The sequence below is a fragment of the Fomitopsis serialis genome (assembly GCF_022376445.1).
Source record: "Fomitopsis serialis strain Sig1Antser10 chromosome Unknown B0H18scaffold_162, whole genome shotgun sequence".
Lineage (NCBI taxonomy): Eukaryota > Fungi > Basidiomycota > Agaricomycetes > Polyporales > Fomitopsidaceae > Fomitopsis > Fomitopsis serialis.
In genome coordinates, this window is record NW_025955122.1 from 8,798 (window position 1) to 25,959 (window position 17,162).

The 17,162-nt window shown below is 59.2% G+C and overlaps 6 protein-coding genes across 6 annotated transcripts; 3 read left to right on the plus strand and 3 right to left on the minus strand.

Moving 5' to 3' along the window:
• Nucleotides 1-3,229: 3,229 nt before the first annotated feature.
• B0H18DRAFT_1087829 (uncharacterized protein) lies at nucleotides 3,230-4,377 on the plus strand (the record flags this gene model as incomplete). Its single annotated transcript, XM_048032208.1, has 2 exons — nucleotides 3,230-3,393; nucleotides 3,441-4,377. The coding sequence occupies 2 exons, from the start codon at nucleotides 3,230-3,232 to the stop codon at nucleotides 4,375-4,377; spliced, it is 1,101 nt and encodes a 366-aa protein (XP_047886512.1).
• Nucleotides 4,378-5,615: 1,238 nt separating this feature from the next.
• Nucleotides 5,616-6,967, minus strand: B0H18DRAFT_136744 (uncharacterized protein). The gene has a single exon (XM_048036805.1). The coding sequence runs from the start codon at nucleotides 6,613-6,615 to the stop codon at nucleotides 5,824-5,826; it is 792 nt and encodes a 263-aa protein (XP_047886513.1). The 5' UTR covers nucleotides 6,616-6,967; the 3' UTR covers nucleotides 5,616-5,823.
• A 1,631-nt stretch (nucleotides 6,968-8,598) lies between these two features.
• On the minus strand, nucleotides 8,599-9,036 carry B0H18DRAFT_1045804 (uncharacterized protein). The gene has a single exon (XM_048030764.1). It carries the CDS (start codon nucleotides 8,927-8,929, stop codon nucleotides 8,684-8,686), a length of 246 nt encoding a protein of 81 aa, XP_047886514.1. The 5' UTR covers nucleotides 8,930-9,036; the 3' UTR covers nucleotides 8,599-8,683.
• An 867-nt stretch (nucleotides 9,037-9,903) lies between these two features.
• On the plus strand, nucleotides 9,904-11,999 carry B0H18DRAFT_887148 (OPT oligopeptide transporter protein-domain-containing protein; the record flags this gene model as incomplete). Its single annotated transcript, XM_048041157.1, has 5 exons — nucleotides 9,904-10,023; nucleotides 10,078-10,169; nucleotides 10,228-10,546; nucleotides 10,594-11,229; nucleotides 11,286-11,999. The coding sequence occupies 5 exons, from the start codon at nucleotides 9,904-9,906 to the stop codon at nucleotides 11,997-11,999; spliced, it is 1,881 nt and encodes a 626-aa protein (XP_047886515.1).
• Nucleotides 12,000-12,616: 617 nt separating this feature from the next.
• Nucleotides 12,617-13,869, plus strand: B0H18DRAFT_136808 (uncharacterized protein). The gene is made up of 3 exons (XM_048036807.1): nucleotides 12,617-12,951; nucleotides 13,003-13,252; nucleotides 13,333-13,869. Exons 1-3 carry the CDS (start codon nucleotides 12,857-12,859, stop codon nucleotides 13,753-13,755), a joined length of 768 nt encoding a protein of 255 aa, XP_047886516.1. The 5' UTR covers nucleotides 12,617-12,856; the 3' UTR covers nucleotides 13,756-13,869.
• Nucleotide 13,870: 1 nt separating this feature from the next.
• Nucleotides 13,871-16,298, minus strand: B0H18DRAFT_136800 (MFS general substrate transporter). Its single transcript, XM_048036806.1, has 12 exons — nucleotides 16,033-16,298; nucleotides 15,818-15,976; nucleotides 15,634-15,751; nucleotides 15,482-15,582; nucleotides 15,252-15,418; nucleotides 14,968-15,196; nucleotides 14,883-14,917; nucleotides 14,765-14,826; nucleotides 14,521-14,713; nucleotides 14,404-14,461; nucleotides 14,199-14,319; nucleotides 13,871-14,148 (listed from the first exon to the last, which is right to left on the minus strand). Exons 2-12 carry the CDS (start codon nucleotides 15,973-15,975, stop codon nucleotides 14,068-14,070), a joined length of 1,323 nt encoding a protein of 440 aa, XP_047886517.1. The 5' UTR covers nucleotide 15,976; nucleotides 16,033-16,298; the 3' UTR covers nucleotides 13,871-14,067.
• Between the last annotated feature and the right edge of the window lie 864 nt (nucleotides 16,299-17,162).

Sequence of the window (17,162 nt, forward strand, 5' to 3'; positions counted from 1 at the left end):
ACGCGCGACCCTGCTTGTCGCGGTCGGTAGAGGAGGACACGGCAGGTTTGCCAGAACTCTTGCCTTTCTTTTTGTTCGCGAGTACTTCCTCACGACGACCCTCCATGCCGCCACCAGGGGCCCAGCACTCGGGGGCAGTGTGCCCACTCGGGCGCGGGCATTTGGCGTTGGTGCACAACTTCTGCGACGACGTCGACTTGCCTGGTTTCGCGAAAGCGGCGAGAGCGGTTGCGGACGAAGATGCCTTGTTGTCGGACATGATTCGCTGTTCAAGATCGAGGCGCGCGGCGATGTCGACGGAGGTGTACGGAACGCCCGAGGTAGCGGATGTCGTGAGCGACGTGCCGACCTGCGACTGAAGATGCTGGAGGTATCCGTTCATCGAGTTCAGCATCCCGATGGTCATGAAGACCTCTAAGTTGGGAATGCCGATGTGGAAGATGCGTTCGGCCAACTCTTGGAGCCGCGTGGTCGTCTCCGAGAAGTGTTCCTCGGCGCTGTAACGGCAGGCGAAGAAATCCTGAAGAAGACGAACCTGGGCATATGCGCCGGGCTGCTTCTCGTGACGAGCGCACAGGGAAATCCATAGGGCGCGAGCGTCGGTGAACCCGGCGATGAAGCGTTGTTCCTCCTTCGCTGCCTTCGAGCTGAGAAAAGCGATGATGACCTGCTCGTTCCGTCTGAACTTCGTGACCGAGCCGGGGTCGTCCTCGACGGAGGGAGCGGTCTCCTCGCCAGACAGGTAGGCCCACGCGAAGCACATCTTGAGTGAGTTCTCGACGTACGTCTTCCATTCGAACCAGTTATCTTTCTTGCGGTCGAGTATGAAACCGCCGTTGAAAAGCGACGATGGTAGGTGGATGAGCTCGACCTTTTCCTTGGCGGCAGCCTTGAGATCCATTTTGGGCGCCGGAGATAGCAGATCTGTGCGCGTTTTCGGCGTTTTGGGTACCGAAACTTTGGGACTCGAGGTCGGGGTGATGGTCATTGGTCGATAAGGTGACTATATGCGGGGTCAGCACACGTTTGTGGGTGCTTCAAAGTCGTTCCTGGGTCTGAAAGGCCGAAGTGAGGTCTCAGGTAAGCGGGCGGGTTCAGAAACACCGCCCGGGGCTCATAACCTGTAGAGACTAGACAAACGGTCAGACGCTCAGTCGTGGTGTGACTTCGACTAATATTGATCTACCTAGACAAACGGTCAGACGCTGCTAGGTAGTCAGCTACAGAATGTATCGTATAGTGTGTGTGCTAGGGCTTACCTCAGTCGTGGTGTGACTTCGACTGAGGAAAGAGGGAGAGAGACGGAAACGGACGAACCACCCCCGGCGGTATGTCACGTGCACGGTGGCGGAGATCGAGATCGCGGCGCGACCTCAACACGAACCACGACACCCACGCCATCTCTGTGCCCGCGCCCGCGTGTGCCTGCGCCTGTGCGAGCCGGCCCGCGAGGTAGCTGTTCCGCGGCGACGGTGTCGCCGGGGGGAGAGCGGCGGGGAGGAAGAGCGGACCGGGCCCGCGACGCGTGCACCGCGACGCTGATCGCCTGCGCCTGCGCGAGCAAGACGGCGCGCTTGCTCGTCGGGACGAACATCGGCCCGAGCATGTCCGCGCCTGCTTGCACCTGCTCACCCGTTCTCACGGAGGGCACACGCATCCAGCGACTGCACAGCTGCGCTACCTCCACATCATTGCAGAAACCAGCACTGTCCTCGCAGTCCCAGGCTCCTGCACCGGAGAAGCGGGTCGGACACTGGTGAGACGTTCAAACCTAGCAGAAGGAAGGGCAGCTCGGGCTGATTCCTTTAAAAGTTGTATAGGGTTCGAGGACTGGTCCTGGGTGGACCATCTGCCGATGCCTCGCGTCTCGAGTGGGTGAGTGACCAGGCTTCCTATCTTGCCCTCGGACCGGACATGCTCACTGAGACGGTAGGTTTCAGATGTGACCGCGCGTCGTGCGCATCCGAACACCCGGTCATTTGCGGGGGGCGAGAGTTGGGAATGTGAGGGGCAGGGGTCCGGTATGTGAGCTTTGTCTCCCGGTTCGTATGCTCGCTGATACATGTATGTATCATCTCGTCGGATGTCAGCTGCTGCCGCGCATAGCGCGATATCTAGACCAGTAGTCAACCAGGGCCAACTGTCCATGATCTCCCTAAGGTATGCCTCACGTCCATTGGTACACTTCCAAGTTCCCACGAGCATAGATCCTGGCCATGAATGTCTGCGACCCTGACCCACTTGCCCGCCGACCCACCTACCCACGTACTCACTGTCCCAGAGAAACAACTACTGCAGGACGTATGCGCATGCGACTCTGTTACACCCACACACCTGCACAGCCTCTTGCCCACGGCTCCTCTTGCATGCGCCCTCTTGCCCTCGCTCTTGTCTACTCGTTCAGCTGGCCACCCACCCACTCATGCGGTCGCCCATGCGATCCTCCACGTGTACATATGCAGCTGTTTAGTCGGACTTATATACCTCTTAAGTGTACTTAGACGTGGCTTAATAGATTGCTTGGGCGTGCTTCATGAAGCAGACCGGCTTATTTTAAGCAATTGGACCTTCTTCAATAAGCCGCCTCGGCTTAGTGGCTTGATTGACTTAATGGCTTGATTAAGCCCATTAAGCCGCCATTAAGCCACATGTAGTTTTCCTGATGTGCTGAGAAACCGAAGATGAGTCTTCGACTTGTTATGTATGTTCCTTGATGGTTGCTTGGTGATCGTCAATGCTCTGTATACATTATGACCCAGGAACCGATCATCTATATATCAGACGTCCGTGAGTCGCGAGTGCGAGGATTACTGGGATTCCCAAGGACACGAGTGTGTCATACAGTTACCAGGAAAGCAGCGAGCTCAGGTCGCAGACTGATCATGACAGGGACAGTGCAGAGCCCTGGATGAGCGTGGTGCATAGCCTGACGGTCGGACAGTTTCAGAGGAGAATGGAGGTAACTTGCGACTCGGACTCGGAGGAGAGAATGGAGAAGGCAGTGGCACAGCGCACGAAGAATTTCGATCGACAGCATACTGTAATAAACGCAGATTTGTGATTTGTGGTGGATAGCCTTGTGTGTGTGGAAAGGGTTCGGACGCGGCCGGTTCGACCGACGCGGGCGTCTGAGAGTGGAACCCGCTCCTCGTCCCGCACCATGTCCTCGATCGCAGACCACCACCGAACCCCCACCAAGCACGACCCAGCACACCCCGCAGAGCCCACCATGTCCAGCAGTCTCTCCCCCACCGACCTCCGCCACATCACCTCCAGCTCAAACCTCGCCAGCCCCCGCGAGCGCAGGCTCTCCAACCGCAACTCCCAGCATCTGCGCACCCACCGCGTCGGCTCCCGCTCGCCCTCGTCCATCCCGTCCTCGCCCACATCCGTGTAGGTGACTTGCCACTGAGTCTCTGTGTGCGCTGATCTGTTTGCAGCCACTCGTCATCCTCGGCCATCTTCGAGCGCGACATCGAGCCCATCACGCCCGCCGCGGCCGTCTCGCCCAACGCCGACCCCCACCGCATCGCGCGCGGCAAGTACACCGAGCAGCTCGAGCAGTCCGTCCCGTCCGTGCTCGACAGCGCAGCCACCGTCCTCGCTGCGTCCGATGTCCAGGACGACGACTTTGATGCCGTCTCCATCATCACCCCCGCCCCGCCCGACAGTGGCTACCGCTCCGGCTTCGCAAGTCCTTCCAGTCGTATGAGCAGCCGCAGCCCGAGCCCGACAGGCGTCAGCCCCGGCCGCCGCACGAGCCTGCTCTTCAGCACGAGCCCGACGAGCCCGCTGCAGTTCATCCACACGCAGGCGCAGAGCCCCGTCCCGATCGCGCCCCTGCCGACCGTGCCCGCGACGCCGACGTCCGCGTACTACTCCGCGGCAGCGTCCGCCGTGCCGTCCGAGGTGAACTCGGAGGCGTCCTCGCCGACGACCGCGACGCACCACGAGCACCCGCTGCACTCTTTGCCAACCTCGCAGCCGACGACGATCACGATCCCCGCACCCTTCATCCCGCACCCGCCCTCGCCCAAGGCGGCCGCCAAACGCCTCTCCTTCCTCTCCTACACGGACCTCCTCTCCTCCGCCCCGTCCTCGACCCTGCCCCTCTCGTCCGTGCTCACGAACGAGCCCCCGCACCTCCCCAGCGTCATCGGGCTCCCGCAGGCGCTGTACGCGGCGAGCTCGAGCGCAGGCAGTGTGCGCGCAGCGAGCGTCATGGAGCGCGATACGGCGAGCCAGGTGGTGGACGACGTGGGCGGCGAGTGGGAGCGGGAGGGGCTGGGGAGGGGGCTCGAGGAGCGCCTGGAAGCACTGAACTCGGGCGCGACTGGAGGCCCGCCTGCTGTCGTGCAGGTCTCGGGGCGGGCGTAGCGCCGCTCACGACATCACCCATGCTCTCACCCTCCCTCTTGGTCGCTCTCGCTGGATAACACAACGCGGTCTGACGTGCGGACAGACGCTCCTTTCTCCTTTCATGCTGGAACCCTATTCTATGCGCTCCTCCTTAATCCCCCCTATGCGGTCTTGGGCTCGTCTCCTCCTTCGGCTCCTCCGTTCGGTCTCGTCCCGCTTCGATGCAACTTCGATGTACTCTATATATCTCGGCGAAGGGTCCATAGTTCGCGTCGTCCCGCCTCCCGTCCCGTTCGTCTTCCCCATCTCGTCCCACGACCCCTACGCCCTCGCACCTTCGCCTCCCCCTCACTAATCCCGGCCCGGCGCACGGATGACGACTCTCGCTCCGGCTCGACGTGACGTGCGTATTTAACTCGGCCCCCCATCCCGTCCGATCCCAGAACGAGCGAATCAGAATCAGAATAGGAAGTTTACTCTGCTGCTACCACTTACCGGTATACCCTCGATAGCCTGTGTGCGTGTAATCGTCATTGACATTAGTTGCGAACCGAACGCTGGTGTGCCGGGCGTCGTGTCCTAACTTCGGCGGACCTCTGCAGCTCTGCTCTGCGCATCTGCACTCGAGGCCTGAGCTCGGGAGGTGCTGCTGGTGGCTGCGTGCGGTCTGGTTTGCTCGGGATGGTGTGAGCAGTTGTACAGGGCGGGGGCGGGAGTCCGTACATTCAGAAACTCACAAACAGGTAGGATGATCCCGCAGAGATACCATGAGTCCCTGACGTTTCCGTGCTCTGATTCGGAAGGGTCGACCGCGAGTCTGCCGGCGCGTAAGGTGAGTGCTGCGGTGCTTACTGGAGACTTCGTGATGCTGACGATCCGTCCGCGATCTGGGTGTACATAGGCTGCATATGCATGCTCTGCCGTGTCGTGTCTCCTCGTTGGACGATCCCTTTTCTTCCTTTCCGTCCCGTTTCACATGGCCCGCCGTGACCTCCGAGGACAGCGCTCGCTCGCCATGAGATCAGCCACTCGTACATCACCGTCTCGCCGACTTGCGGTGCGCACGCGACGCACTGTTCCAGTGTGATCCTGTGGCTTGCGACGCGTCCTCGGCGGCAGGTCTTACGAGGATGATGATGCACCGGCCAGCCTCGAGAGCATACTCACAGTGCCCGATGGAGACCCGCAGACATGACCTCTCGCACCGGAAGAGGCTTGCACGGCCTCCGTGAGACGCGGTGTGTGCGCGAGCTGCGTGTACCTCAGATGTAGGTGAGCGTCGCCATTACGCAGGGTTCGTTGCCTGTTGCTGCGTCCAGGTTCAGCTGGGTAACCGGGATTTGGTCCACGGCTGAGTATCAGCCATGTTCGATGCGGCCGGACCCAAGCTGGCGTTGATCATAACATCCGGGTGTCGGCGGTCGAGGTCGACTGAGGCGGAAGACTCGTCGACGCTCACCTGACTCACAGGTCTCTTCCCATCACACGGGAGCGCGAACATCCCTCGTTGCGCAGCAGCCAACCTGGGAGGTGCGAATCCGCGTTCCCTCTCCGGTGCTGCTGCGCGCTGACTCGTTTGTCGCTATAGTTTGGCGACTCGGCCCCTCGTGCGCATCCAGGCGGACGTGAAAGACGGCGGGGAGAGATGCTGGTGGTGGTTGCCTGCGGTTCGCTCGACGATCCGTGTTGTGCGGGAACGTGAGGGGCGCGATGCTGTACTGGTAGGACACCGGTCGGGCATGTGGGACGTTGTGCGAGTTGTCTGCGAGCATGTGTCACGGTGCTCGCTGGAACGTACGGCTTCGTGACGCGGACGGTTTGGTCTCGATCCGAAACAGGTTGCACGTTTGCGTCGTCCCCGCGTCGAGCAATCGCTGTACAGTCGTGCGAACCGCAGTTACGCGGGTGCGTACGCCCCGCTGCGCAGAAGTCTAGGAGGACAGGAACGGTGCGCATATAGACGGGAGTGTGGTAGCTGGAGCAGGGCGGGACGATGGCCCTGTCTCCGTGACTGCTGGTTGCGCTCGCGCTGGGTACTGAAGGGGCTTGCGGGGCGAGACGGGAGGCAGGCTGGACAGGGCGTGTCCCGCTCGTCTGGGATGGGTAGATCCGTTGTGGGTTTGGAGACGATGACGACCGTGGGACGCGTCGACACCGTCTGCGGGTGAGTCGGATGTCGAGCACGTCGGACTGGCGCACAGCAGAACCAGTCCGCATATCGAGACTCGGGCACCTGCGTACGCTCCGGGTGGCCATCTCAGATGCTGCAGCTCCCTCTCATGTACTTGCAGCGTGCGGACGACTCGACGGCGTGCGTCACCATGCTTACATCACCTCCTGTGCCCTTGCTTTCCCTCTTGTACATACCTCCCTCGCTCTCCAACGGCCTACTGACACCCGTCGTCTCGAAGAGCGTGCTCCCTCCACCCCCGACTCCGCCATCCGCGAGCGACGCGAGGCCCGAGCGCGCAACCCAAGACGAGCACAGCGCGTCGAGCCCCCGCAGACTGAGCTGAGCAACGTCGTACTGCGTTGGTCGGCATGACTACCCTCTGCCCTCACCGTCTGTCGCGACCGCCCTACGTCCGACATCGACTCCGCAACCGCCTGCACTAGAGGGTCACGCATTGGGCCTTGCCCTCCGCCGCACGCGCATCCCTCCGACACTGGACCATTCCAATGTATGCGCCGTCTGTCCCTGCCCCGGAGCACTTCGCTGCGAGCGTAGCAACGTGTGCGTGTGTGCCAGAAACCACAGCATCAGCGACACACTCGTGCTGATCCCTCTCCTCCGCCAATCTCAAGCACCCGCGGGCGACGCTGAGGCCTGAGGGCTCGCGCGTCCCACTCAAGGCATGTCGTGATCCGCGTGAGCCGCGTCGAGCCCCGCAGAGTGCGCCGAGCGACTCCTCTTATTCTAGTGCTCTACAACCTCGTCTGTTGCGACAGCCCTCTCGACGAGTGCGCATATATGCGCCAGTGGCGGGAGCCCAGTGCCAGGACCGTGCTTCACGGTGTCGTCGTGGTGTTGCCCCGCGACTTGGAGCTTTACCATATGTCGGCCAGGACTCGAAGGCACGCGTGAGCGACCGTCCTCCCACTGCGCTTGTCCCGCATGGCTGCACTGTGGTGGTGCAGACGACGACGCTCGTCCGAACCCGTCTACACATGCGTGTAACCGCGTCGCTGCGCGTCCTCTCCAGACTCCTCCGCTCGTTGCTCCGGGTCCGTCTGTATGCGCGTCCACTTGGATGGAACCGCTGATCCATATATTCAACTCGGGTGTGGCTGCCTACGAACACTGCCGTCACCGCGTCTACCAGTCCTGTGCCCCGCCCGCGGTGCGTCTTCAATTGCCCCGCTCGTCTCGAGCTCATAGCATGTCATTTGATACTTTACAGGTGTCTTGGACTTCGTCTATCCCCTCCAGGCTCCGTCCTTTACCGTCAGCTCATCAGCTTTTGCGATCGCCGCCGACCGAGGTCCCTAGTCGCGTGCGGATCCTCACGGATGTCCGTCTCGGACCCTGAGGGCGAGACCTTTCCCACATGAGGCGATGGTGTATGCACAAGTCTCTTCCGACCCGACAGAGCATCGGCGTTGTAGGCGGCGCAGGAGTATGAAGAACGTTCACGGATACCGACTCGGAATGATCCCCGCCTGCATCCCTCCCGTGGCTCTTCTTGCCTCCTACCATCGGCCACGCAGCTGCAGAGCACGTCGCAGCCAGCAAGAGACACGGAGGTGCGACGCTAGTGCGAGCGCGCGCCGTCGGGACGCCGCGTATCGTGTGCGTTTATAATCTTGCCTGGTGCGTCTTGGCTCCTCACTGACATGGCGTACAATCTAGAGTCCGAGTCAACTTGGATGGCGACAAAGAGCCTTACCACGACGTTCCAGCCGTACCTCGACGCGTCCCCCGTCCGACACCTTCCAGGATATGTAGTAGCACCCCGAGCCCATTCATCCTCGATAGAACCCGTCTCCCGCACGCCGGGGATGCTTCGCGTGCCTTGATTCCGCAGCAGCACTGCGATATGCGAGTCGTCCCCACGGCCGTTGGTGCAGATGCGCGAAGACGTGTCTATCCGCCGTCCAGTGCCGATGGAGGGAGGCAACCTGAAGTTGGGAGAGATAGGGAAGGTCGCCGCCGCGGCCCATAGTCTCGATCGTATGACCCCGCTCGATCAATCGCGATCCCCTCCGATTGACCGGGGATGCGGAATATACAATGAATGGCCCCGCAGAGTCCAGACGAAGCTCCAAAGCCTCGACGACGCACCTTTCCACCCTTTCTGGTCGTACATAACCTCATCCCCGGCTCTCAACCACTTCTGGTCATAACCTCATCCTCGGTGGCTGCGCAACAAAGTCTCTGTAACACGCAGCCGTGGCCACTCCACAACAGTGCCTGCCGCTCGCGTTTGATAAGTCGATACACCCGCCGAGAGGCAGCCGTCCGACGATACGCCGTCTTGCCCAAGGGGTTGCGTGGGTGACGACATGATAGCTGCGATACGACGCAACGGACCCAGAAGTCCTGTATTTGCGGCACCCGGTGAGTTGCCATGCTTGTACGAACAGTCGTCTTGGAGCAATTCTGACGCAACGTTCAGAGTCTTCCAGTCAAGCTGGTTCCGGTCGACGGTCGTCGAACAAGTCCAAGCTGTGGTTGAGTTGTGGCTGAAGACTTCGCGAAAGCGTGGATGGAGATCGACAGGCGGATCTGGCTAAGCGCGGGATAGCGGGCCCGCGGCATCAACGCGGCAAAGAGCAGGACCTCCTCCACATGGACGGAGGCACACGAGCCTCTCCATTTCCTCTCTCTCTCTGTGGCCTCGACATGCCAATCTTGCAGATAGGGTCCATGATCAACCTTATGAGTTTGAGCTCCATGCCGTGAGTACGGATCCCTGCACCTGCCGTCGTTCCTACGCTAACTCTCCCGGCCAGATACAGCGCAACTCTCGCCGCGGAAGGCTTGCGCTCCGTTGGCCACGGCTCTTGATATGCTAACTTGGGAGCCGCGCTGGCGCGCCATGGCCACGGTGATGAGTCTCTTATCGCTTACGGTGCTTCTGCCGCCCTATAAGACCGGTCATGCGTGCACTCCGTCCCTAGCTTGCCACCGAGCGCTCGCCTCTTGCTTGCCTCAGCTCCACCATGGCCTACAACGGGCACACAGGCGTCGACGGCCTCGTCGACGCGGAGAAGGTCTCCGTCATGGAGCAGATCCACAAGCAGGACTCGTACGACGAGAAGAAGGGCTTCAGCGAGGACGTCGTCGACGTCCCGAGCGTCGACTACGACGGCGACGACGCCCAGCTGCTCGACCTCGGCACGGACGACCCCTTCCCCGCCGATCCGAACGCGCAGGTCGAGCAGCAGTTCACGTTCCGCGCGGTGTTCGTCGGGTGCATGTTGGGCGCCGTCATCTCGGCGAGCAAGTACGTGGGGGCCTTCCTGGTTGGTGAGCGTGGACTGACCTAACGTGTTTCTAGTGTGTATCTGGGCCTCAAGACGGGGTGGACGTTCGGCGCGTCCATGTTCGGGTCCATCTTTGGCTTCGCCATCCTCAAGCCGCTCTCCAAGGCGCTCCCGGAACGGTTTGGCGGAGGGTACTTTGGCCCCAAGGAGAACGTCTGCTGCCAGAGCGCGGCGACGGTGCGTATCCGAGCGTCCCTTTGTTGCCATCACTCTTGACTTGGGATCACACAGGCGGCGGGTTCGCTCGGCCTGCTGTTCACCTCTGGTTTCCCCGCAGCATACCAGCTTGGCCTGCTCGGGGCGAACCCCTCTGAGGACTTCGGGTGAGTCGCGAAGCGCACATTCCTGTCTTTGCATGATGTGACACCGCGGATCCGCCAGGCGTCTCATCACGTTCACGATCTGCTGCGCCTACGTCGGCATCTTCTTTACCATGCCGCTCCGCCGGCTGTACATCCTCAAGCTGAAGCTGACCTTCCCGAGCTCGGTCGCCACCGCGTACACCATCCGCTCGCTGCACGTCGGGAAGGACGCCGCTGCCAACGCGCGCAAGAAGACGTGGGCCCTCGTCGTCTCGTTCTTCGTCTCCATCTGCTGGAGGGTCACGAGCGAGTATGCGCCAGGAATCATGTGGGATTGGCACTGGAGCTGGTGGTTCTACCGTGCCGGCTGGGAATGGATTATCTGCGCCGAGTCCTGGGTATGTCTCCGTTCTCTCTTCCATGTCAGCGTTCTGAGCAATTCCAGGGCTGGATATGGGAGTGGACGCCCGCCTTCATCGGCTGCGGACTCCTCGTTCCTATGAACAGCTCTGCCTCGTTCGTGGGCGGTGCTGTGCTCGCCTGGGCGATCATCGGCCCTGCGCTGGTGGCGACGAACCGTGCCTTCGGCGAGCCCATGTCGCCACTCTACCCAGGCTACCTCGACTACTCCAACATGGACCTCCCCGACCCCGTCCACCGGCCCTCGCCCGAGTACTGGATGATCTGGCCCGGGTGCATGCTCCTTCTGACGTCCAGCGTCGCGGAGATTGCGGCGAACTACAAGACGATCGTGACCGCGTTCAGCGTGCTGCTCGAGCCGGCCGTCATCAAGGTGCGGCGGCTCGCGAACCTGCGCGAGAGCAGCGTGCGGTTCGAGAAGGAGGACGGGTTCTACGACCCGGTCCCGCTCGAGGAGCAGACGCCGTGGTGGATGTGGACGGGCGGGCTCGTGCTCAGCACGATCCTCACGATGCTCGTCATGAAGTACCAGTTCGACCAGAACCCCGGTATTACCCTCCTCTCGATCTTCTTCGCGTTCATATTTTCGCTCGTCGGCGCGGAGTGCGTCGGGCGCGTGTCCGTGAACCCCGTTACCACCCTGGGGAACTTCTCGCAGCTGGTGCGTGTCCGCCACGTTGGGATCGGCGTGTAGATTCTGATTGACGTCGTGTGCAGATCTTTGGTGGGATCTCGAAGGGCTCGGGGCTCTCCCCACAGCGGAACGAGCTGAACAATGGGCTCACCGGGATGATCACTCTCGCCGCCGCGGAGCAGTGCTCCGACATGCTCGGCGACCTGAAGGCGACGCACCTGCTCGGCGCGTCCCCACGCGTACAGCTCTACTCCCAGTGCTGCGGCGCGCTCGTCTCCATATTCCTGAGCACGGCGATGTACGTCGTCTTCAGCAAGGCGTACCCGTGCATCAACACGCTCTCCTCGTCCACATGCGAGTTCGCCGTGCCCGACGTGAAGAGCTGGCGCGCCGTCTCCATCGCCGTGTCCTCTTCCTCGCTGCCGATCCCGCTGTCGTCGGGGATCACCGCGCTCGTGTTCATGGGCATGGTGCTCGTCAGCACGTTCCTCAAGTACCGGTTCGTCCCCGCGGGCAAGCAGCACTGGGTCCCGAACTGGAACGCGGTCGGGATCGCGTTCGTCCTCGGGCCGTCGAACACGTACCCCGTCGCGATGATGTTTGGGTCGCTCGTCGCGTTCGTGTGGCGGCGCCGCTGGCCGAACGCGTGGTTCTTGGTCGGGTACGCGATTGCGGCGGGGATGATCGCGGGCGAGGGCCTGGGCGGGATCGTGAATGCGGTGTTGCAGATCGGGAAGGTGAGCGGGAACCTATATGGGACCGCCGTGGGGTGCCCGATGAACGCCTACTGTGGATGAGGGTGGGCAGTATTGTCTATAGAATGTCTCCGAGGTGACGACTAGCTACGTAGTACACGAGGACCGCATGTATCAGTATAGATTGTTGTTAGAAGGACTCCCGATCACTTATGAGATGGACTGTGATGACTTGTGTCGAATGACAGTCGGTAGGTTGAGTCAGGATGATGTGGAACACATCACCGGTGGGAATTCACGAGATTTCGCTCCTGCAATACCTCACAGGCTGATAGGCAAAAGGGCACCCGACAGTGAAGCTTTGAAGTCTTATTCGCGGAGGACGACTTTGTCATCGAGTTCGGAAAGTATGACGGGGAGATGTTCAGTCCACCGACAACCAGGTATGTTATAACCCGATCACATGCCCAAAGGCCATATTCCGCCAAATAAGTGCTGCTCGTTGGCGTCTCAGTATGCCCTGCTGAATGCCGGAAGCATTGCCTCGGTGTTGACCCTTCCCTAGTTCAATAGCGTCTGACGTCGCATATCGCGCGATGTCCTTGAAGTCTCTGCAAAGAGGTCGTCATTGTACACAAGGCTCGTGCGCATGAACGTTTGAACCCTTGCTACTGGCTGGCCCAGCGCCGGGATATTGTCTATCCACGTCCTGTGAACATGTCTGCGAATCCTGGAAGAGCCAGAGAATGCCTCCGAGATACATTCCCAAGGAGCATTGTCAGATGACAGGACGATGACTGTGCGAGGCCGGGATAGGTAATGAGTCCGAGGAGTAGATACAAGAACACGGACTCGGAGGGCTGTTGGGAATATGTATCTGACGATCCCTGCGTGTTACTCTTCGTAACTGAGCACTACCGCTTAGGTGTTAACACAAGCTCTCCGTTAACCGTTGGACGATGGGTGCATTACCGGACACCGACGTGATCGTCTTCTACGACATTCCGAGCGACACCCCCAGCAAAGCCTGGTCGCCCAGTACCTGGAAAACGAGGTCAGCACAATTCTACCCTCATGCGGTCCTTCACTCACGTATGTGGTCTAGGTACGCACTTAACCTCAAAGGCTTGCCGTACCGTACACAGTGGGTAGAGTACCCCGACATCGCGGCGCTGCTTCAGTCCTTTGGACTCGAGCCGACTGACCCGGGCACAATCCTGCCATACACGCTCCCCGCGATTTACGACCCGCGCACAAAGCGCGCCGTCGCTGAGAGCGCGAAGATTGCGGCATATCTGGATGATACCTACCCCGATACGCCGGCGGTGTTGCCGAAAGAGCTGCGCGCGTTCCAGGTACATTCATCCCCTGTCCTCATCACGCACCCTATTCCTTCACATGCGGCGTGCCACTGACGCTCTCGTCACTGTTGTAGGCTGCCTTCCAGCACGGCTTTGGCACGGTCGTCCAGCCCGCAGTCTTGCCCCTCTTCCTCCCGCGCACGCTCCCCATCCTCACGCCGGCCTCGCAGCCCTACTTCCGACGCACGCGTGAACAAATGTTTGGAACCAAGATGGAGGAGATCTGTCCTCCGCCCCAGTACGCCGCGCAGTGGGCCGAGATTGAGCGCGCGTTCGGCGTCCTGGCCGGGTGGATGGACGACGCGGGGGATGGCCGGTTTACTATGCTCGGCGGAGCAGTAACGCATACAGACCTGAGCGTTGCGGGCTGGCTGGTGTGGATGCGGATCGTGACTGGGAAGGAGAGCGAGGAGTGGCGCGCGCTGGAGGGCTGGCATGGGGGCCGGTGGAAGAGGCTGATGGATTTGGTGGAGCCGTGGTATGACTACAGTCGGTGAATTGCTGAAGCGTGGCGCAAATGATACGTTAAAGGGATGTCAGAAGTGAACACCGGACCTGTTAAACAAACCATCAGGCTGATTGAGGTCGGTCGCATGGCGCCGCCGACTCTTCCCGCAGTTGCCGATAGCTCAGTTGAGAAGCATGAAGACCACCGGCCAACGTCTGGATCCCATGCTTTCATGGCTCGGGCTTGAACAGCAATATTGGATTTCGGCATTTCAAGACTACAGCTCGTTCGCTTTATAGCGACGCTCTGTATACATCGATTAATCATCGCAGATTCGCGGAGCTCGCCAGTCAGTTAGAGCTCAAGTCAATTGCGTTCCTCGTCGCTTGACTGTCATTTGCCTAGCAGGGACCAACAGCGATGCACCCACAAGCATCACGATCTGCACGGATCGTCTGTCATCAAGTCAATCATGCGTGGCGCAACACTCACCCCGCTGAAAATGATGGCTTTATACCAGTACGTGTTGTCGGACCCGAGAAGCGCGCCGTCGATGGGCGTTCCTACTAGAATCGGGAATGACGTTGCGAAGAAGAGCATGCCGATGCGAAGTCTAGAATGGATTGAGTATGAATGTGAGACATTGAAGGTCAAGGCACGTGGACAGTAGAAAAACGACGAGGGAAGAGAGGCTCACCCTGTCTCGTCCTCGGTGCGTGCGAGGATTCCCATAGCGGGAGGAATTAGCGCATTGGCTGTCCAGGTTGACGTAGTGAATATGCGAGAGGTCAGATGTTGGTATGAAGGAACGTACCTGATCCAGTGGCAAAGCCGTACAAGATACTGAATATGATAACCGCGGGTACGTTCGTCACACCGAACATCGCGAAGAGGAGGATCCCACAAGAGTAGAAGATCGGGATGATCATGTTGTATGGCCCCACGTAGTCGGCGACAAAGTTGGGAATGATTCGCCCGAACACAGAGCCGGCGTTGAGGATCGATATCTACGGAGAGTCATTGAGCGTCGAAAGGGGTGGAAGACAGGCGGAACATACCGTGTAGAAGGCGAGGTCCTCAGACATGCCATGCAGACGCACCCAGAGTTGGAGGTAGAAGTCTTGTGCGCTGTATCAGCACATCCGAATCGTTGTACAGAACACAACTACCACGTACAAGGGAAGTACATCCCGAAGAAGAATATAACGGTGCTTCAAAACGATCAGCATCATGAGAGATGGTTAGGGTAGAAGTCACTCACGCGATTACCGTCAGTATATACGGCGGATCTACCATGACGGTTTTGATCGGCACTTGACCTCCGGTTTTATTCTTCGTACCAGGGAGACGAGTCTTCATGATACAATTTGCGACTACGAGAAGGACAAGCATGAGAAAGGCAACTGCGCGCGTGCCCCATGCAAATCCCGCCGGGCCGTTGAACAGTCTGTTGAGCATGATCGGCATCACAACGCCACCACACGACGAGCCTGATAAATCGACTGTCAAGTTCGTTGTAAAAGAGAGCTCAATAAGGAGTAAAACCTGCTTGGACAAGCCCGAGAGCGAGTGCACGCCGCTTCTTCCAATAGTGCGACTGAAGGCAGAGTGCAGGGGTCGTGGTCAAGCCGCAGCCGACGCCCATGAGAAGACCTTGTGTTAGTACCAGCCCGTAGTATTGGCTCGGGTCGCAGATGGAAAGCATGAACACTCTGCGGGAGTGAATAAGTACCGCCACGATGCTAGCGATATGCGTATGCTAACAGTGTACTTACGATAGGAGGATGAGGAACGAGCCGACAAGGAACTCATGCCGGAAGTACCCTTGGTCGAACCATCTTCCGGAAAGGATACCCATCCCAAAGAGTAGGAAGAGCTGAGAGGCGATCAGCATCATATTGGTAAATGTATATATGACATAGCGTACTTGCAAAGAGCCAATCCAACTGATATCGGATGACGTACCGGCACCCGCTTGAACGAAGTAGTCTTGAAATACCCCGAATGAGGTGGAAAATCCAAAGGTACAGAACGTGGTACACGATCTGCAATGCAGTATGGGTGAGCTTATGAGACGTATGCAGTCGAATCGAACATTTCGCTGAACGTACCCTCCTAGGACAGCCATCCAAGCCCACAGGCCGCCGTCGGGGATAGGATTTAGCTCATCCGAGGAGCATGTCGACTCAACCGCGTCGACAATCCCTTTCTCGTCGACTTCTGGCGTAGTCGGCGATTCGATCACTGAGTCCTCGTGCTTCGTCGACATCCTACGTAGTACAAGACAGTGAGCGCGAGGAAAACGTGAAGATAAGTGAAGGCATGCCTTGGTAGCTAAAGTGGACTGTCTTGATCAAGGTCCGGGTGTACAACATAGTTCCGACGTAGTATATGACCGCGCGGCCGTGTACTGTTTCCGATTGTCTATGCGTCACGTCGACCAGCTCCTCTTTTTCGAAGCTGGAGGCTCACTGGTTCATTGGTAAAGCACTACCGACGGGAACCCGTTCTTGTTTCTCCCGTAGGTCATCTGTCGTGGAGTTGAAGGTCCACTGATCATCTGACCACCCGTAGCATTCAGCTCCTGGTGAGAACGGGGGCTAAATGTGAGCGCATCTATTCTGTACAGAGCGCAATGCTCAGCGAGTGTGCTTCGGAGACGCATTTGCGCAGCAGCTACACACCTGGTGATGAGTCTCGGGAGAGCTAGTGGGCCTGGAGTGGTGGACACCGACGAACTGGCTGCACTTCCTTCAACTTAGGGAGCTTTCCGACGCTCAACAGGAGTATCCGAAGGCCAGATCCCGCAGTTCTTACCGCAATGTGGCTTCTATCTTGCAGAAGCAACACTGAGTGGACGTCCGACATCCACTCGAGACTTACTGCCGGACAAAGAGCAAGCCTGACAGCTCGATGGCGGAGGGCCGACGGCAGAGTCCTGAAAGTCGAGGTTGTTAAACTTACTACAGAAGGGACCTTCGCAATCTGTAGTATCGACACTAAGGTCATAATGCTCATGCGTCACAATCAGACTAACTGCCCTATGACGTACCTGGGTGTCAATGGTAGGTACTCGAGGGTTTGGCGTTCAAGCACGAGTAGTTCAATCTGCCGCAGGCGCGCAGACGTGATGGTTGCCATCGCTGAACTTCATTTGCCAGCTAGCAAAGTCTAAGGCATTCAGCATGATGCGCGCGCTCACTCAGGATGAGAATTTGAACGTACACAATAGTAGCCTTACGTTACCACGTCCCATACTCGTAGAGCAATGACACGAGGTGATTAACGTGCTGCGCAACCTCAACCAGTCGTTTTAAATGAAGCGAAGTGTTGCCTATACTAGAGGGTAAGCCAGCATGTCATGGCGTGTAACCAACGTGTAACAGGTTTGTAGCAGGCGCGCCCGCCACATGCTTATGTCAGCAAGTAGATACATCGCCGCGCCAGCCTGTAGTA

Coding starts and splice junctions, on each gene's coding strand:
- B0H18DRAFT_136744 (XM_048036805.1), bottom strand. CDS start 6,615: ATGGCCACCCGGAGCGTACGCAGGTGCCCGAGTCTCGATATGCGGACT.
- B0H18DRAFT_1045804 (XM_048030764.1), bottom strand. CDS start 8,929: ATGGCAACTCACCGGGTGCCGCAAATACAGGACTTCTGGGTCCGTTGC.
- B0H18DRAFT_136808 (XM_048036807.1), top strand. CDS start 12,857: ATGGGTGCATTACCGGACACCGACGTGATCGTCTTCTACGACATTCCG. Junction 12,952..13,002: donor CCCAGTACCTGGAAAACGAG/GTCAGCACAATT, acceptor TATGTGGTCTAG/GTACGCACTTAACCTCAAAG. Junction 13,253..13,332: donor AAGAGCTGCGCGCGTTCCAG/GTACATTCATCC, acceptor TCACTGTTGTAG/GCTGCCTTCCAGCACGGCTT.
- B0H18DRAFT_136800 (XM_048036806.1), bottom strand. CDS start 15,975: ATGTCGACGAAGCACGAGGACTCAGTGATCGAATCGCCGACTACGCCA. Junction 15,752..15,817: donor TGGATGGCTGTCCTAGGAGG/GTACGTTCAGCG, acceptor ACTGCATTGCAG/ATCGTGTACCACGTTCTGTA. Junction 14,714..14,764: donor AGGACCTCGCCTTCTACACG/GTATGTTCCGCC, acceptor GACTCTCCGTAG/ATATCGATCCTCAACGCCGG.